General features: G+C 41.0%; 2 protein-coding genes across 4 annotated transcripts in view; both read left to right on the forward strand.

The window, feature by feature from the left end:
- LOC105452310 (protein tramtrack, beta isoform) overlaps positions 1 to 11,392 on the forward strand; it is a 46,033-nt gene extending 34,641 nt beyond the window's left edge. For all 3 annotated transcript variants that reach the window (XM_011693291.1, XM_011693289.1, XM_011693290.1), the window contains exons 5-7: positions 5,320 to 5,591; positions 5,845 to 6,123; positions 6,243 to 11,392. In XM_011693291.1, coding sequence (XP_011691593.1) covers positions 5,320 to 5,591; positions 5,845 to 6,123; positions 6,243 to 6,395 — 704 coding nt within the window. In that variant the 3' untranslated portion in view covers positions 6,396 to 11,392. The remainder of the gene's footprint in view (positions 1 to 5,319; positions 5,592 to 5,844; positions 6,124 to 6,242) is intronic.
- Positions 11,393 to 12,438: 1,046 nt separating this feature from the next.
- LOC105452314 (frizzled-7-B) lies at positions 12,439 to 16,116 on the forward strand. Its single transcript, XM_011693297.1, has 3 exons — positions 12,439 to 13,286; positions 13,672 to 14,051; positions 14,306 to 16,116. The coding sequence occupies exons 1-3, from the start codon at positions 12,439 to 12,441 to the stop codon at positions 14,842 to 14,844; spliced, it is 1,767 nt and encodes a 588-aa protein (XP_011691599.1). The 3' UTR covers positions 14,845 to 16,116.
- The last annotated feature ends 54 nt before the right edge of the window (positions 16,117 to 16,170 follow it).

The following is a 16,170-nucleotide window of genomic DNA, read 5'->3' on the forward strand; positions in this document are numbered from 1 at the left end:
TTATTTATATTAATTATAATTATTATATAATATATATAATTATATTATAATATTATATATGTTATATGATATAATAATTATAATTATATATAATTATATATAATAATAATTATAATGTATGTATATTATAATTATAATTGTATAGTGAAAACTCTTTTAAATTACACCTTTTCGAATCAATGTGCCGCCCGCGCTCGTCGGCGGTGGTTCCCGCGTTCGTCGTTGCTGCCGTCGCGTTTCTCGTCGACGGAAAAAATTCCGCACAATTTTAATTGATTAATGCTATATTAATGCTATTGCAGCTATTTTTGTTATTAAAATCAAGTAAAACGGTGACCAATAAATAAGTAAGCAAACTGCATCCCGACGAAAAATCGGAAGATCTCGTGGAATATGCTGTCGAAAGAAATCGATATTCCGTTGAAAAATCACCCGTCGTTGCTGCAACGATCATCGCGTTTGCCAGCATACGTAAGATATCATCCCACGCCGAAAGAAAAGTTTGGTCACGGACCAATCGCGTAGCCCATCTCACCCCCGCGATGACGGTGATGATCGATAACGATCCGCTTCGTCGTGTCTTCCGCGAGAAGCGAGAGGAAGCTTCCTTAAAGAGAAAAAACGAGCAAACGAGAGAGCGAACTCAGAGGAAGTCTAGAGGGGGAGATTGTGACATGTGATGATAAAGAGGAGGGAAATGTGTTGAAGAAGAAGAGGAACAATCACACTCCTCTCGCTTCCTGTGTACGTTAGTATTATATGAACTCTGTGCAATAACGGGCTCGATCCTCGTTTGTTCATCGAGTCAAGCGTGTACGACACGTGGAAAGGGAAATCGTGGTGCATGTGCATTGTGGCGGGAATGTTTTGCTAATCGTTCTATTTATTAAATTCGATTAAGATGCATGAAACGACGTGATTGTTTGATTATACGATTATAACGTGATTCGGACAAAATAATTGTAATTGTTTAAAAAATGTAAGAAAGAAGCATATCGTGGAGGATATACCGTTAAATATATTTTCTGCATGCACCACGAAGCAAGATCGTAAACCTTTATAACTTGAAGAAGCAGGCCTCGGATCAAGCGTTTTCGATTTCGAGAACTCGGAAATCAATGTCGAAGTTGCAAGCAAGAATCTATCTTTTACAGAATCTGTCAGAACACTTGTAGTATTTGTGTTGCTTCGAGAAATTAAGAGAGGTCAATTTCCGAGGTCTCGGCTATTCGGGGTCCCTAATGATTAGACGATGCTGAATTTTTTTCGAAGAATGACGAAAAAGATTTTTACTCCAATTTCTGATTTCTCATGAACGGTTTCCTACGAAAGCGCACAATTTCTATTTCGACGTGTCAAATATTTCTTCTGTCCGTATAATTTATCTTTTTAATTTTACATTAAATTCTAGCTGTTAAGACTTCAATTAAGCGTGTTTCTTTTAATTGCTATTTACTCGGAATTAATTATGAAATCATACCTGGTTGCCTATCTTGAAGCTTAAGTCATCAAAATTACTTGACGATCTTGAACAAGATCTAATTTTCAGTTTGACCAAATAATGCATTCCTGCTTCTCTATGGAATTTCCGATGCAACCTGTAAAAAAATAATAAAAAAAAGGGAAGAAGTGTATTTTAAAAATAAAAATAAAGAGGAAGAAGTAAACCATTATTTCGCGAAACGAGCAGAATTAACATTTTTATTAGAAATACACGAGAAGAAAAAGAAAATAAAAAAAAGGGGGAAGAGACGAGAAAGTGTATATTTATTACAGAATATATTAGTATGGCGTTAATAAAAAAAAAAAAAACAAAGGAGAAAGAAAGAGAAAAGGAAAATTGAAAGAACACATACGGGGTATGTAAAGTATCCTATGTAACAGTCGCGATGTACAGGTTTCTTTCCCTTCTTCCTTGAAATATCTTCCTGTTTTTCTTTTGTCTCTTCCGGGGAAGTGTATTATAGAAGCATTATTGATTATTGATAACTAGTTACTTGCTACTATCGATTATTCTCGCACTTGCTATTACAATCGCAACATTATTTTTATTGTCACTGTTACTATATTACAGCTATTATTATTAATTATTATTTTTATTATCACTTGTTCGGTAAGGAATATTAACTTTTAGCTCTGGACCAGCATGAATATAAAAAATGAATTATTATACTAACTATTATTATTATTATTTTATTAGTATATAAGTGAACACACAGGCGCACATTAGAGAGAAGACGTTATATGTTGTATATGTACACGGACACCGTATAAAATGTATGCATGTCTGACGGGCCCGACTGGAGCCTCTTGTTTTCCCTTTCCCCTTGCGTTTTTTTTTTTTCGTCGTACATGATGAAGACCCAAATAAAGAGATCTGTCTCCAGTTCGGGACGTTGTTGCCAGGGAAAGAGTGAGAGGATACAGGATGAGACCGACGGTCAATTAATTCTTAAGAAGACGAAGACGAGCACAATTTCTACGCACAAATGTACGCCCCAGTCAATTAATTGACCCTGTTGAGCGTGAGCTTTCGAGGGAGCATCGAGAACCGAAAGCAGTATTTTGGTCTTCCGCATTGGCGTTATCCGTGTACGCGCGTGAATGAGAGAGGAAATAAAATATGTGAAAATATAAATGTGAGAACGAGTGAGAGATAGAGAGAGAGAGAGAAAATAGAGTTATATTTAACAGAACATATGTATAGAGAAAAAAAAAAGAGATATATATCTTATAGAGAGGGAATGTGCACGTGCTTGTGATTTCTTCCTCGGTAGGAGGGGACCTTCGCCTCGAGTTATCAGAGTGATAACTCTTCATCTAGCACAGATCGTTAATAGTTAGAAAGATTTGGCATACATAATGGGTATTATAGATCTCTCCTGTACAAAATTTTAATTTATTATCCATAGCGCTCTTTTTGATGACATAATTTTTATAACTCAAACTTAGATATTGGATTCAAGAGATATTATAAAATTCTGAGATTATTTTTTAATTTGACAGATTTATATTACGACTAGTAAAAAATATCTTTTAATCTTGCGAATCATTTTGTTGCGAGGTCTCCGGATAACATATTTAAGAACGTGTTCACCTTTCCTCTCCACCTTCCAAGGCGCGTCGCAAGCAGCGGCGAATTTACTTCTTATGATTTAGTTACGTACAATTGCTACTATATCGCTACGTTACTACAGCGCTGTCTGCTATTCTTCTTTTTTTTTAGACACATGGTCGGATTAACGCGTTCATAATTTTATTTTCCAATTTTATTATCTATATAACACAGCGGGTATTATATAGTTAGAAGAGCGCGCGAGATACGTTTAGACTTTAAAGGAGACGCGGCGCGTTCGATGGAGAAAAACGTGAGATATAGTAAAATGCGGTTATATTATTATTATATTATTATTATTCTATTCACGATGCAGATATTTTATTTAAGCGTTAAATGGTATATATATTATATATAGAGAGAAAAAGAGAGCGAGGGGGAGAGTTAAAAAGCCAATTACGTCGCGAATCTTCCGTTTTTCTTCCGAAATGTTCCAAAAGAAAAGGAAAAGAAGGTTTGTTTACCACGTTTGTGCTGTGTGTGTGTGTGTGTGTACAAATTTTACTCCGCAGTAGAATTTGTGATCGATTTGCGATATTATAATTGACCGATCGCAACTAATCAGCCTCTGGGAAGGACGAAGAGAAAAAAGCGCATCTTTTAGTAATAATAAAACACATTAATAAAAATTATGTGCACTTTTACATTGCAATACGCGTTATTTATATAATCGCGCCTTTTTTTCAATTTTTTTTCCCGAGAACAAGATCTGTGTTAATTTTCTGTCGCAGAATTTTCTCTGACAAGGATTTCTCTAAATATCGTACGTAATTGTGGAAAGATTTTTAAACGCATTGCAACTCGTCCAACGGTCGTTTAATCGAGGCATCAATTTAAAAAAAAAAAAAACATTAAATAAATTTGCACACCACTTAATTTAATTAATTCGTTAGTTTTGAGTTTATTTTTTACTTGTCTTTCGATACACGTGTTTTTATATAGCGAATTTATCGGGAAAAAAGTCGCAAATACCTATCGTTATTTACATTTTATAATAATATTATAATACGTGTCAGCAATAGAGGAGACGGAGGAGATCGCGCGGGTATTTCGAGGGTAGTTTGCACAAAAATACAGGTACATACGCGTTGCGAATAAAGAAAAGAAAATCTATTATATATATTATATTATATATATTGAAATATATTATATTACGTTATATTATATCGCACGTCCAAAAGCACCCTCCAAGACGCGTTTTTTCTATAATATATATGTTTATACATTTAATGCATACACGTATATATGTACATGCTCCATGCATATACATATGTACGCATGGAATAACAATAAAGATGATGCAAAGTTGCACGTTCGCACATTGTCGCCGCATATCGCGGACGCATGCCTGTCCTATACGATTATGTACGTCTCGGATGTACCTTTACGTATATCTCTGGTGCCTGGTGGCGAGATGAACGATAACGCAATCTAATAACGCGATTATTATTATTTTTATTTGTTTTTATCTAATTGTAGTTTCTCTCTTTGTAACTTTTTGTGATATACATTGCAATAGTCTAGCGGAGTTTGTCTCTTCTATCATCCTCTACAAACACAATTCCTTGCGAGAATTTTACATCCTCGTATACGGAACATCCCTCCAATTATCGCGTGTTATTTCGTTTTCTCGAATCCGCGTATTTAAGAAGAATGTCGAATCTTGTACGTCTTAAAAAACTTGCAAGACATAGATTATAATTTATATAAGCAATTGAAAAGGTTAGTAGATCAAAGTTTGATCAAACTTTATCACGCTTTTATTTCAAACAGCTTTTAGTTTACAAAATATTTTCATATTTAAATATATAGATATATTTAAAATTAAGAGAGAGAAATTATTATTTAAATTTATTAAATTAATTCTTAAGGAGATAAATTCTATATAAATCTATTAAAATGGATAAGTTTGCTGGATATACCTTCAAGTCTTTACAATCTCCAAATATCCGAATATTCAAAAATTTCCAGAGTAATCTGCCAATAACGAATGCAATGCGATTAGATTAAGAGAGCAACTAATTAGGGCAAAATATTTATGTACAACAGGTCTCTTATAGATAAACTTTTATATGTAAATAAAAAAATTGTGTTCTTCATTCTCGTTGACGCGATCAGCTCTTCGTGGTACAGTTTATCGAAGCCGCAACGATTTTTAATCTTAAGCCGTGTACCTTTTTTCTCGTTGCATGTGCGATCGGCAGATCAGCTGCCGCCGCAGCTACCGAGCGACATCACCTTCGAAATCTGCAGCTCGTCGTCGCCGTCGTCGCCCGCCGCGCCTGCCTCGTCAGCCTCGTCCTCGGCGACGCACGCCGGCGACGACGAGAGCACCGGCGGCGCGGGCGCCTTCATCAAGACCGAGAGGGTGGTCAGCGGTGTTCACTTCCTGACGGATCGCACAGAGGAGGACCAGACCGACCTTTTGCTGCCCAAATCGGAAGCAGGCGAGAACGAACCGGAGGTCAGGAAGCAGGTTGGTTGTCCCCGATGCGACCTCGACTTTGGATATTGAAAATCATTTTCTTGGACTTTTAGCGTAGCAGATAATTCCATACGTAACGAATAAGACAATTCAATTGACTTTTCATACTCTGGTACCCACGGTACCATTACATATATGTAATAAATTTCGATAAATCGAGCGTGGCGTAGCGGAGAGAAGGGGCGGATAAAGGAGAGTGAGAGGAAATAGAAAAAAAAACCACCAATAAACGTTATTTTCCAAGCTGCTGGAATACCTCATTCAAAACGACGGTTCCGTAGTCTGCAAGTGGTGCGGCGAGGTGCTCCCGTCGCGAACCCGTTGGTACAGGCACAAGTACAAGCTGCACGTGTCGACCCAGGTGGCCCAGCCGGCGCCGCTCTTCAAGTGCCACAGCTGCAATACGTACTTTAAGTCCCGCAAAGGCTACATCGGCCATTTAAGTTCCCGTCATTCGGACAATGAGAACGACGAGAATCGTGAGGAGCCGAGCAACAAGAAGACACGCAAGATCTCCACCGACGTGAGTACTCACAATACCTGCAATATATGAATATCTTCTTCAAAGTAACAGCTACCTATCTCTAAATGCTCAATATTCGTCAACTTTCTTACTCGATATTGGCAACCTACCTGCTGTAGATCGGCAAAGGTCCGGATTGGGAGCAGCAGCGGGAGAAGGAAGAGAAGCTGGTGGCGGACATAATCGACCGGGTGAAGCGGGAGTGCGAGGCGCAGGGTGAAACGGTGACGAGGCGCGGCTACTCCAGAAGGTCCACGATCATGAACAGCTAAGGCCGAGCCGACCGCGTCGGCGACTTTCTCGAGGGGCAACCATATCATCGTCGGGCGAGGCCCTCCTCGTGATCCCGAAGAGGAGAAATGACCGTTCGGCTCCTCCGACCCCGTCAGCGTCCCCTTCTTTCCTTTCTACAAATATATAGATAGCAATCGTTATTTTCGAGAGAACGTAGAGAACGGCATAGTGATTTCTTTAAATACGAGGGAAAATTATACAGGAAGGGGCCGAAGGGGGGAGCGAACGTCTTCGGGTTTCGCGAAGAAGATACGTTCCTGATAATCGAACGAGCTGAATCGTTCGGGTGATGTAAAAATAAGGGGCACGGCTGCGTATATTTTTTTCCCGACCAGCTGTGGGTGATGAACGTCGATGGGCGACGTTTCCCAACGATCGCTATGATCGTTGGGAATCCTTGTAAATAGAGAAACACTTTCTTTCGTCGCGTCGCAAAGAACTCTCGATTATTCAGGTCCTCTTTACTTGCGAAAGTAAAGGATTAAAATATGGAATTTATTGCAAAAATCTTACAATTTATCTTTTGAAAGAATTTACGTCAATTACGATTGTTCGTAAAATTAATTTAACACAAAAGAAATGTGGGATGAAACAGTGTATATCAAAGAATGCAATCAAAACGAAAGGGTAAGACAAATCTTTGCGCGATCAAAGTTAGAAGTAATTAAAGTCCCACAATTAATTAAATTAATATGATCCAAGAAGAGGTAAGTCGAATAAATTTTTAATGCAGCGTCTAGAGCTAAAGCAAAAATGACAAGCGATATCAAAGTAACATTCTTAGACGTAACTGCATATATTCGATCATGAGCGTTCAGCTTCTAGAGATCCTTCGAATTAATTTAATTTTTCTCGATATTTGTAATTTTCACTTTTCTTTAGCGATCGATTCAAAATCGCGTAATCGAGAGTTCGATACACGTCGCGTGATTACGAGTGAAGAGAGTTTTCCTCGAAGAAGTGTAAAAGAGAGAAAAAGGGGAGGGGGGAGAGAGAAAATCCAGTGCCAAATGTATATCTTCCCAGGCGCACGGCGATCGTTTGCTCAACAAGTGTGCGACCGTACAGTACCGATCTATTGTTTTTGCTAATTTTTTGATGACGTGTGTGCTCAGTCCCGCCCGATACTGCGTGTCCACGCAATGCCAAAGGCAGCAACGCCACGTGCGAGCGGCGCAATATTTTTCATCTGTAAGAGAACGAAATATTATTTTTAAGACGGATTAACGAATTAGCATAAACAACAAGGTATCGGCAGGAATTCACTCCAAAAAAATTGAAATCTAAGAGAGAGAGAGATTGACTTTGAAAATACTTAATAATTTCTTCCCATAATACTTTTTCATTCGAGATATATTAAAAACCGTGTATGTGTCCTTGTTTTTCTTTTTTTTTTTTTTCTATGAAATACATCCGGTATATCTTGTGCGTGACACAGTATGCAGCGTGTATTGGCGGGCGTACAGAATGAATTGAAAGGAATCTTATCGATATACGGGTACCGTTTAATTACATCCACTCAATTACGCATTCTCTCCGAGTTACGTCACAAATATACCGGGTGCATGGAGTATATCCGTGAAAAACACGCAGAACGTGCGGACACGCATGCTGTTGCACTCGGATTTAATTAGATCGACACGATTATTAGTGTCGCTAGCGGAACAATAGATAGATAGATAGATAGATAGACGAATATATCTGCGCGTGCATTTAATCGCAAAAGCACACAGCTCCAAGGGAAACTTTAAAAAAAAAAAGTGATCCAAAGACTTGATTATATTTTGTAGCATGTACTTTTCTACTCAAAATATTCTTGCTGTAATCCTTAAAATATTAAAAATTCTTTTAAGAACCAATTGTTTAAATACCGATCCGGCTTCACCAATATATGAAATCGTTATCGTTGAAAGTCATTTCAAAGATTACTCCTTACGCTGAATAATTCTGATCGACTCTCATTAATTCCTATTCGTTTTCAGCTTCCCTCGCGGACGTGGACTTTTATGATCGAGCGCACGCGATGTACGAAATAAGTATGATATAATGCGCGCCGGTCGGCGCCGGACGTGCGCGCGCGACGGGCGCATTATATACTCGTGTATTAATCTCGCTGAAAAAAATATTCCAAGAAAGTCTGTCCATTTTTTCGAATATCTCGAAAGTATTTTAATCCTCATTATCCTGTCTTTTTGCGCGCCAAAGGATCGCGCAGTATATACATATTATAGGAGGTCCTTCGTTAATAAAAATTCAGGACAGCCTGTAAAAAAAAAAAAGAAAAAGAATCTCACACACCTTAAACACGCGACTAGCTTAAGTTTGGTGCTAATGGACAAGGTGAAGGAAACACACACGTACACACATATTACACACATACAGACGCGCGTTTCTTTGACGACGCGTGAAAACGCATCGATCATTCCGGAATTGTAATTCCGCGGCGACGACGGGGTTTTCCTCTGTGACTCCGTTCGGCCGGGTGTTACACACACGCAATCATGTACAGGCGGACGCGAAGGTGTATATGTGAGAGAGTGCGCGCGCTAGTGCACGCGCCGCATACCAATCCCGTGGCCCGTGTCCGTGCCGCGATTTTTTAGCGCACGTTGCGCGCGTCCACGCCGATTCTCTCTTCCGCGAGAGATCGCACGTTCGGCCGCGTATTCGTATATACGCACGGCTATATAAACGCAGCGGCCGCGACCGGCTGCACGCTGCGTTTTAAACTCGCGCAGGGCGTGCACTAGCGGAAGATATTATATTCACCAAGCTCTGATTCGAAACGGAGCCCCGGCCTCGTGCTTGAACTCCCTCTTAATTAATCTGAAAAATCGGTCTTGAGTAAATTTAAGAAACATACACAAAATAAAACAAGGAATTTTATGAATTTAGGATGAATACGTACAACTGAAAAGAAAGTCACAAAGACCGAAGTTTTGGCAGGAATCGCGCTGTGATAGCGTCGCGTGCGTGTCTTCCCTCTGAATTAAGGATCTCTCCTTGTCCCCGCATCTCTATAAATTATTACACAGATTCGAATTTATGAGCGAGTCACCAAATTTCAGCCTGCAAACTGTTAGTGAGTAAAACGAGTTTTAGATCTCGCGAAGGAAGAACCTCGCACATACGTGCGATGAGTTACGCGCGTGAGAATTGCCGTTTTCCTGAATTCTTCGAAGGAATTTGGAAAAAGGTATCTAGTTAACCAGAAAAAAAAACGAAATTTCTAGTCATTTCCCATGACGCGCGCGAGTGCACCGATAGGAATTATATCAAAGCAGTAGTATACATGTAGCCGTAAAATAAAATATTTTATACTATATTTTAGAGTCTACGCGTGTGTGCGGAGAGTATAGGAAAGTTGCGTTCAGTCTTTACCGGAATTCAACTATTGTGCCAATAATAAAAGTTTCTGCGATCGACTAGAGTTTTACTAATCGCGCGATGTTTATTAATAGCGATCCTAAGGAAGGAAAAAGAAGAGTACATTAGACGAACCTCTTAGCTTAAAAACAGTGCTTCCCCATAAATCGCGTAGCGACTCCGGCTGTCTTATCGATGACCCGCAGGCGTCGATAACATTTTGGACCTTCCATAAAGTGATATCAGTCGTCTTCCATGATATCGCGTCACTGTAAATACAGCGATTTCTATAGTCCCGTACTGAGGAATTGAAAATTCCGTGACGTTCCCTCCTCTGGCACGTTTCCTTCAGAAAATCACAATAAATTTTTTAAGTAAAAGAGAAGAAATAAAAAATACAAATTTTCCAATACTCAAGATAAGGGATTTAATTTTACATAAATTCTTTAAGTAAAAAAAAGAGAAAAAATCCAAATTTTTCAATATTCGAGACAAGGGATTTGATTTTACACGTAGACACTCCCCCTCCGATCCTTCTCAAGTTCGAACGTTCTTCTTTCGTGAGATTTAATTAATCGACCAGCGTGTGCGAGATTAATTAAGCAGGGAGGCGCGCGAGAGATGTTGGCGGTGCACTTCAATCTTCCATAAATGACTCTTAAATGTTAAATAATACTAATCATAAGGCGTAAGAAGGCTGAGCTCGCGCAAGTTGTATTGCGACTTGGGCGCCTGCCGGGAGTACATTCGTGCGAGAAGAATAAATTATTTATTTGTTTACGATAACGAAAGCGTAATTCGCGATTCGGGCGGCTCGCGCGCGATTCTTCCTCAATAACTAGTATCGACTATCGAACGGGCCGCGCATTTTCAACACCCGCATGAAAAAAAACACTATTCTTTCTTTATGCTAGATAAAATCTATAGAAAATATACATGATATTTTTTACGTGACAAAATTCGCTTGAAGAATTGTGCTTAGCATCTTCGGTATCGAACGAATCTCATACTCGAGATGTTACGCCGTTGTCACCAATAAAATATTATATTTCTGAGTGGTCGAGAATCGTTATTTTTACATTATCAGTAAAGATTTTCCGTCGGAATATATAATTAAACCTTCAACAAGCAGAAAAACTCCTAGAAATAAATCAATATATATTTAGAATGATCGCTGAAAAAAAAACTGAAAGAAAAAACTTTCAGAACGACTTCAATTAAATTCCAATTAACTTATCGGCAATTAGCTCAATCGGCAGCGAATTCAATCACATGATGTGAATTTCCAACTACATAATTCATTGTTTTTAATCTAATCTTTCTTTTTCTGTACGTCAAACAACAAAAACAATAATTCTATATCCATGTTAATGAAATAACGCCGAAATCAATCATTAAGTCAATCAAGTTAATTCGGAGTCACTCCTGGTCGGGTCCTTTAGATACTGTGCCCGAATCCTGGAGAAAATCCGGCGGGTTTTGAAAATACGCAGCTCGTGTAAACGACTGGCGTTGTAAATATAAGCGCAGTGAGCGCGAGTTCGCCCATGAATGCGACCCGTCTAAAGGTGCATGCGGTGCACGTGTACGTACTGTAAACGCGAAAAAAGTAAAAAAAAAGAGAGAGAGAAAAAGGAAAAATGTAGCAATTACGATCGTGCGCGCCGATCGCCGTCGGCGAGGGCTAACGGGACGTGGTTGCGGATTACATGTCAGGAAGGAAATAAAATCAAAATCGAGACCGATCGTGTCCTCATCATCTGTAACATCGCCACCGTCCCTCTGTCCATATTCCAATCCGCGGTCCAATCCTGCGAGAAAAACGATCGACAGTCAAAATTATATATATGTATATGTCTGCCTTTCTCCGCGGAAAGCAAAACTCGAGTCTGAATTTACTGAGGAGAGATTTAGAGACTAGATGTTACTTTCAGGACGACTTCAATTATTAGAGTCCGATCTATTTAATTGGCAATTAATTCAACCATCGAGATCGCCATAATTTTCTAACCGTAAAAATTATTCCGTTTCTTACGTTAAGCGACAAATGATCAGTGATTCTAAGAAAGGTAATCGGAGTTCGGTCACCCTCGCGACGTCATCGCGTCCATCGGCTTCGCTTCCTTCGCATCTCTTTTTCTTCCGGAATCCGGAATGGCAATACTACTTGGCGTTTAAATTTCACGTCGAAGCTCCGATTTCCACGACCGTGGAGACGACCTAGAGCGAAAACGTGACAGCGCTTTTTCGGGGTGCCTTGTGGCGCGCGGCACGTGGACTCGGCATGACGAATTCAGAAAAGTCTCTAGGAAGCCAGCACTTCTATTGGCCGTTCGACGTTCGGCGCGATGAGGACCCACCCGTGTGACCTCTCCTTCCACCTTCCACCGCCGCCGTCGCCGAGAGACGTTCGCACGACTGCCATAACTGTTTACACCGCTGCTCGGCGAGCGCGTCCATCATCACCTCGGTCATCATCACCACCTCGCCACCACCTTCACCCTCATAATCTCGCCACCTTCACCCTCACCCCACCCTCGTCGTCGTCGTGGTCGCTGAGCACGAATATCCGGCATGCTCCGTCGGCATCGGTCGTGAGTGGTGCGGTCCCGGTCGGTGGTGCGCGCCCGTCTCCAGAGAGTGGAGGCCCGAGAGATGTTACGGACGGCGATGATCGGTGCATTTCTGTCCGGCGTGGTGGCCGTCACCGCCGCCCTGCACTCCTCCACCGCCCTCAACGGCGGCGGCGGCGGCGGCGGCAGCGGCGATCCCCTCGCTCACCACGGCCGCTGCGAGCCCATCACCATCAACCTCTGCATGAACATCCCGTACAACGAGACGATCATGCCGAATCTGATGAATCATCAGAAGCAGGAGGACGCCGGGCAGGAGGTGCACCAGTACATGCCGCTCGTCAAGATGAAGTGCAGCCCGGATCTGCGATTCTTCCTCTGCACCGTCTACGCGCCCGTCTGCACCATCATCGACAAGGCGCTACCGCCGTGCCGGTCGCTCTGCGAGAGCGCGCGCTCCGGCTGCGAGAGCCTGATGAACAGCTTCGGCTTCCTATGGCCGGAGGCCCTCGACTGCGCCAAGATGCCGGAGAACGGCGGCACCGAGCTCTGCGTGGGCACCAACGAGACCACCACGCCCCAGGAACCACCCGCCGCGCCCCCCGTCTATCCCCCGGCCCGTATGCCGGTGCCGGAGTTCCAGCCAACCTGGAACGAGGGACTCAAGCCCTACGGCAACGGTTTCGCCATGGGCGCCAGGGACTTTGGCTTCGTCTGCCCGGTCCAGTTCAAGGTTCCTCACGAATTAGGGTACTCGCTGAAGGTGGGCGACAAGGTGGAGCCCGATTGCGGTGCGCCCTGCGACGGGATGTTCTTCACCGAGAAGCAGAGAAAGTTCGCCAGGGTGTGGGTCGGCACTTGGGCCTCTGTTTGCGCCGCATCTTGCTTCTTCACGTTCCTAACATTCCTCATGGATACAGATAGGTTTAGGTAAAGCTCGCTTTCTTGGATTAAGTTGTGTCACGCTTTCATGGAACATCAAACGTTTGATAATAAGTTTATACATCGTGAGAGTTATTATGAAATTAGAGAAGTTACGCAAGGTTAATAGTTTTACTTTTAAATAGAGATTGTTAAGTGCCATATGAAATTAATTTACATTGTAAATATTAAAAGCTTATAGATACGATTTCGATAATAAAATAGAACGATCAGAGGATCTAAGAATTATAGCTCTACTATATATATAGTGTTATATTTATCGAGAATCTTATAGACTACAGATAGAAGTACAATTAGCGTTTGAAAAACGTTTAAATAATCTACACAGTCTTTTCAAGATCTCGCACGTTTTAAACATTTATTTTTTGTACAGGTATCCCGAAAGGCCTATCATTTTCATGTCTGTATGTTACCTGATGGTAGCACTGACTTACGTGATCGGCTGGGCGGCAGGAAACTCCATATCGTGTAGGGAGCCATTCCCGCCGCCCATGGGCATTCGAATACAGATGACTTCTACAATCACTCAGGGTACTAAACACGAACTGTGCACCGTGCTCTTCATGATTCTCTATTTCTTCGGCATGGCGTCGAGTATCTGGTGGGTCATCCTCACCCTCACGTGGTTCCTGGCGGCTGGATTGAAGTGGGGGCACGAAGCCATTGAAACCAACTCGCAATATTTTCATCTGGCTGCCTGGGCCGCGCCGGCGGTGAAGACCGTTACCATTCTAGCGATGGGAAAAGTAGAAGGTGGGCAATTGGACAATTATAATAAAAATTACATTACTTTGTGTGAAAAAGATGTAGACATATAAGTATATTCACTTTGTCATATCCTCTTGATTACAAGCGCATCAGAAATGAAAACTACTCCAAATTTTTTTTACATCTCTTTTCAAAGTTAATAGTAAAGTTAAATAAAAAAAAAAAAATTCTCACGTTATTTATCATGTTGGAAATTAATAAACATAATTTATATTTTTATAATATAACTTAATTTATAGGTGATACATTGTCCGGCGTTTGTTACGTGGGCCTTTGGAATGTGGAGGCTCTCCGGGGCTTCGTGTTGGCGCCGCTGTGCGTTTATCTCTTATTGGGCTCTGTGTTCCTGCTGGCGGGCTTCGTCTCGCTCTTTCGCATCCGGACGGTGATGAAGCACGACGGAACGAAGACCGACAAGCTCGAGAAACTCATGATTCGCATCGGCATCTTTTCCGTGCTGTACATCGTACCTGCTCTGGTCGTGATCGCCTGCCTCTTCTACGAGCAGGCGTATTTCGACCAATGGATGCTTACGTGGAACATGGAGATGTGCTCGCGACCGGGCCCGCAGTCGCTCTACTCGTTGCCGTGCCCCCTCGGCGAGCGCACCCGCGACCTTGGCCGTAGACCCGACTTCGAGATCTTCATGATCAAATACCTCATGGCGATGATCGTCGGCATTACCAGCACCTTCTGGGTGTGGTCCAAGAAGACGATTACCAGCTGGCGGCAATTCTTTCATCACATACGAGGTCATCGCCCCGAGGCCTACGTTTAAGGCCGCAGATGCACAAGTTACAAAGATCTACTAATTTTTTCTTTTTTTTTTAATATCAGAAAATCAGGAAACTTAAACATAACATTGATGGAATCTTTCAAAGATATTTAAACGAGAACAAAATGTCTTTTTCTCAATATTTGTATGTTTCTTGAACTTCGTAGATCTTCGTAACTTAATGTGCAATTGAGAAGGTAAGATTTTCCCACAATGGAGGGAAACGCCTACGATATCGTGACATACTTTCGTAATGACGCTAAAGTGTGTAGGTTCATCAAGACAGTCGCACGATCGCTGATTTCTCGGAGTTTTCAGTGTCTTGCCTCAGTCTTTTGCATAATGTAAAACATGAACGCATTATTTTTATTTAAATGAGAAAGTAATTAGCTTTTAACAGAAATTTATCGTGTGACATTGATATAGCTAAGTCTTTTTTAATTCGATTTTTCGTGTGTGTATATATATATACACATTATTTTATTAATTATTTCGCATTTTTTCAAATTTTTGAGAATCTAATTTCTATCAATGAAACTGATCGAATCAAAGTTGCAATAACATAAAGGCATACAATATTCGTCGCTGTGCCAAATAAGTTTTTTTACTCGTGTTTTTACGAACGATTTACGACTCTGTAGAGCATTCGGACTGAATGGTTGATGAGTTTGGAAGTATTATTAGACGATATTTGTTCTTTCACTAGCGTATCTCATCTCTCTTTACGAACGACTCAAGTCCCTATACGTTTAAGTTGAGAATGCTCAAAATGCTACAGCAGACAAATCAAGTGTTCAAAGTTTCTAAAGCAGCTAAGCGGATCCATCGATCCGACGTAATCTAAGAATTAAGATTCTTAATAGCAAATATTCTCAGTTGGATATACTAGCGCGTACTGATGCACATTAAGAATTATCGTAGCATAAAAATGTATACATAGTAAACGGTCGGACGCGCTAAAATGCTCAAGCATCTAAATAAATTATCGCGTTGCTTGATAGAATTGCAGTTTTGACGTTTCATTAATCAAAGCGCTTGCGTCATGCTTTAAAATAGCGTTTGAATTAGATAGATTATTATATAACAAATTGTAATTTACGTCAGTACGCGCTAGTGCATCCGATCGAATCGTAAGGATTGAAAATTCTAACGTTTTTTAACAATCATACTTCACACTGCCGAATCCTCCCATCTTAATATATATAATTTATGGAGAACCGAAATCTATTACGCTTAATTTCTACAAAGTATCGAGGGACGTAAAAAAAAAAAAACATACGATGATACTCAAACGGAGACTCGATGGCTCTTGTCGGCCGTACGTTTTTT

The sequence above is a fragment of the Wasmannia auropunctata genome, unplaced genomic scaffold (assembly GCF_000956235.1).
Source record: "Wasmannia auropunctata unplaced genomic scaffold, wasmannia.A_1.0 LD336033.1, whole genome shotgun sequence".
Classification (NCBI taxonomy): domain Eukaryota; kingdom Metazoa; phylum Arthropoda; class Insecta; order Hymenoptera; family Formicidae; genus Wasmannia; species Wasmannia auropunctata.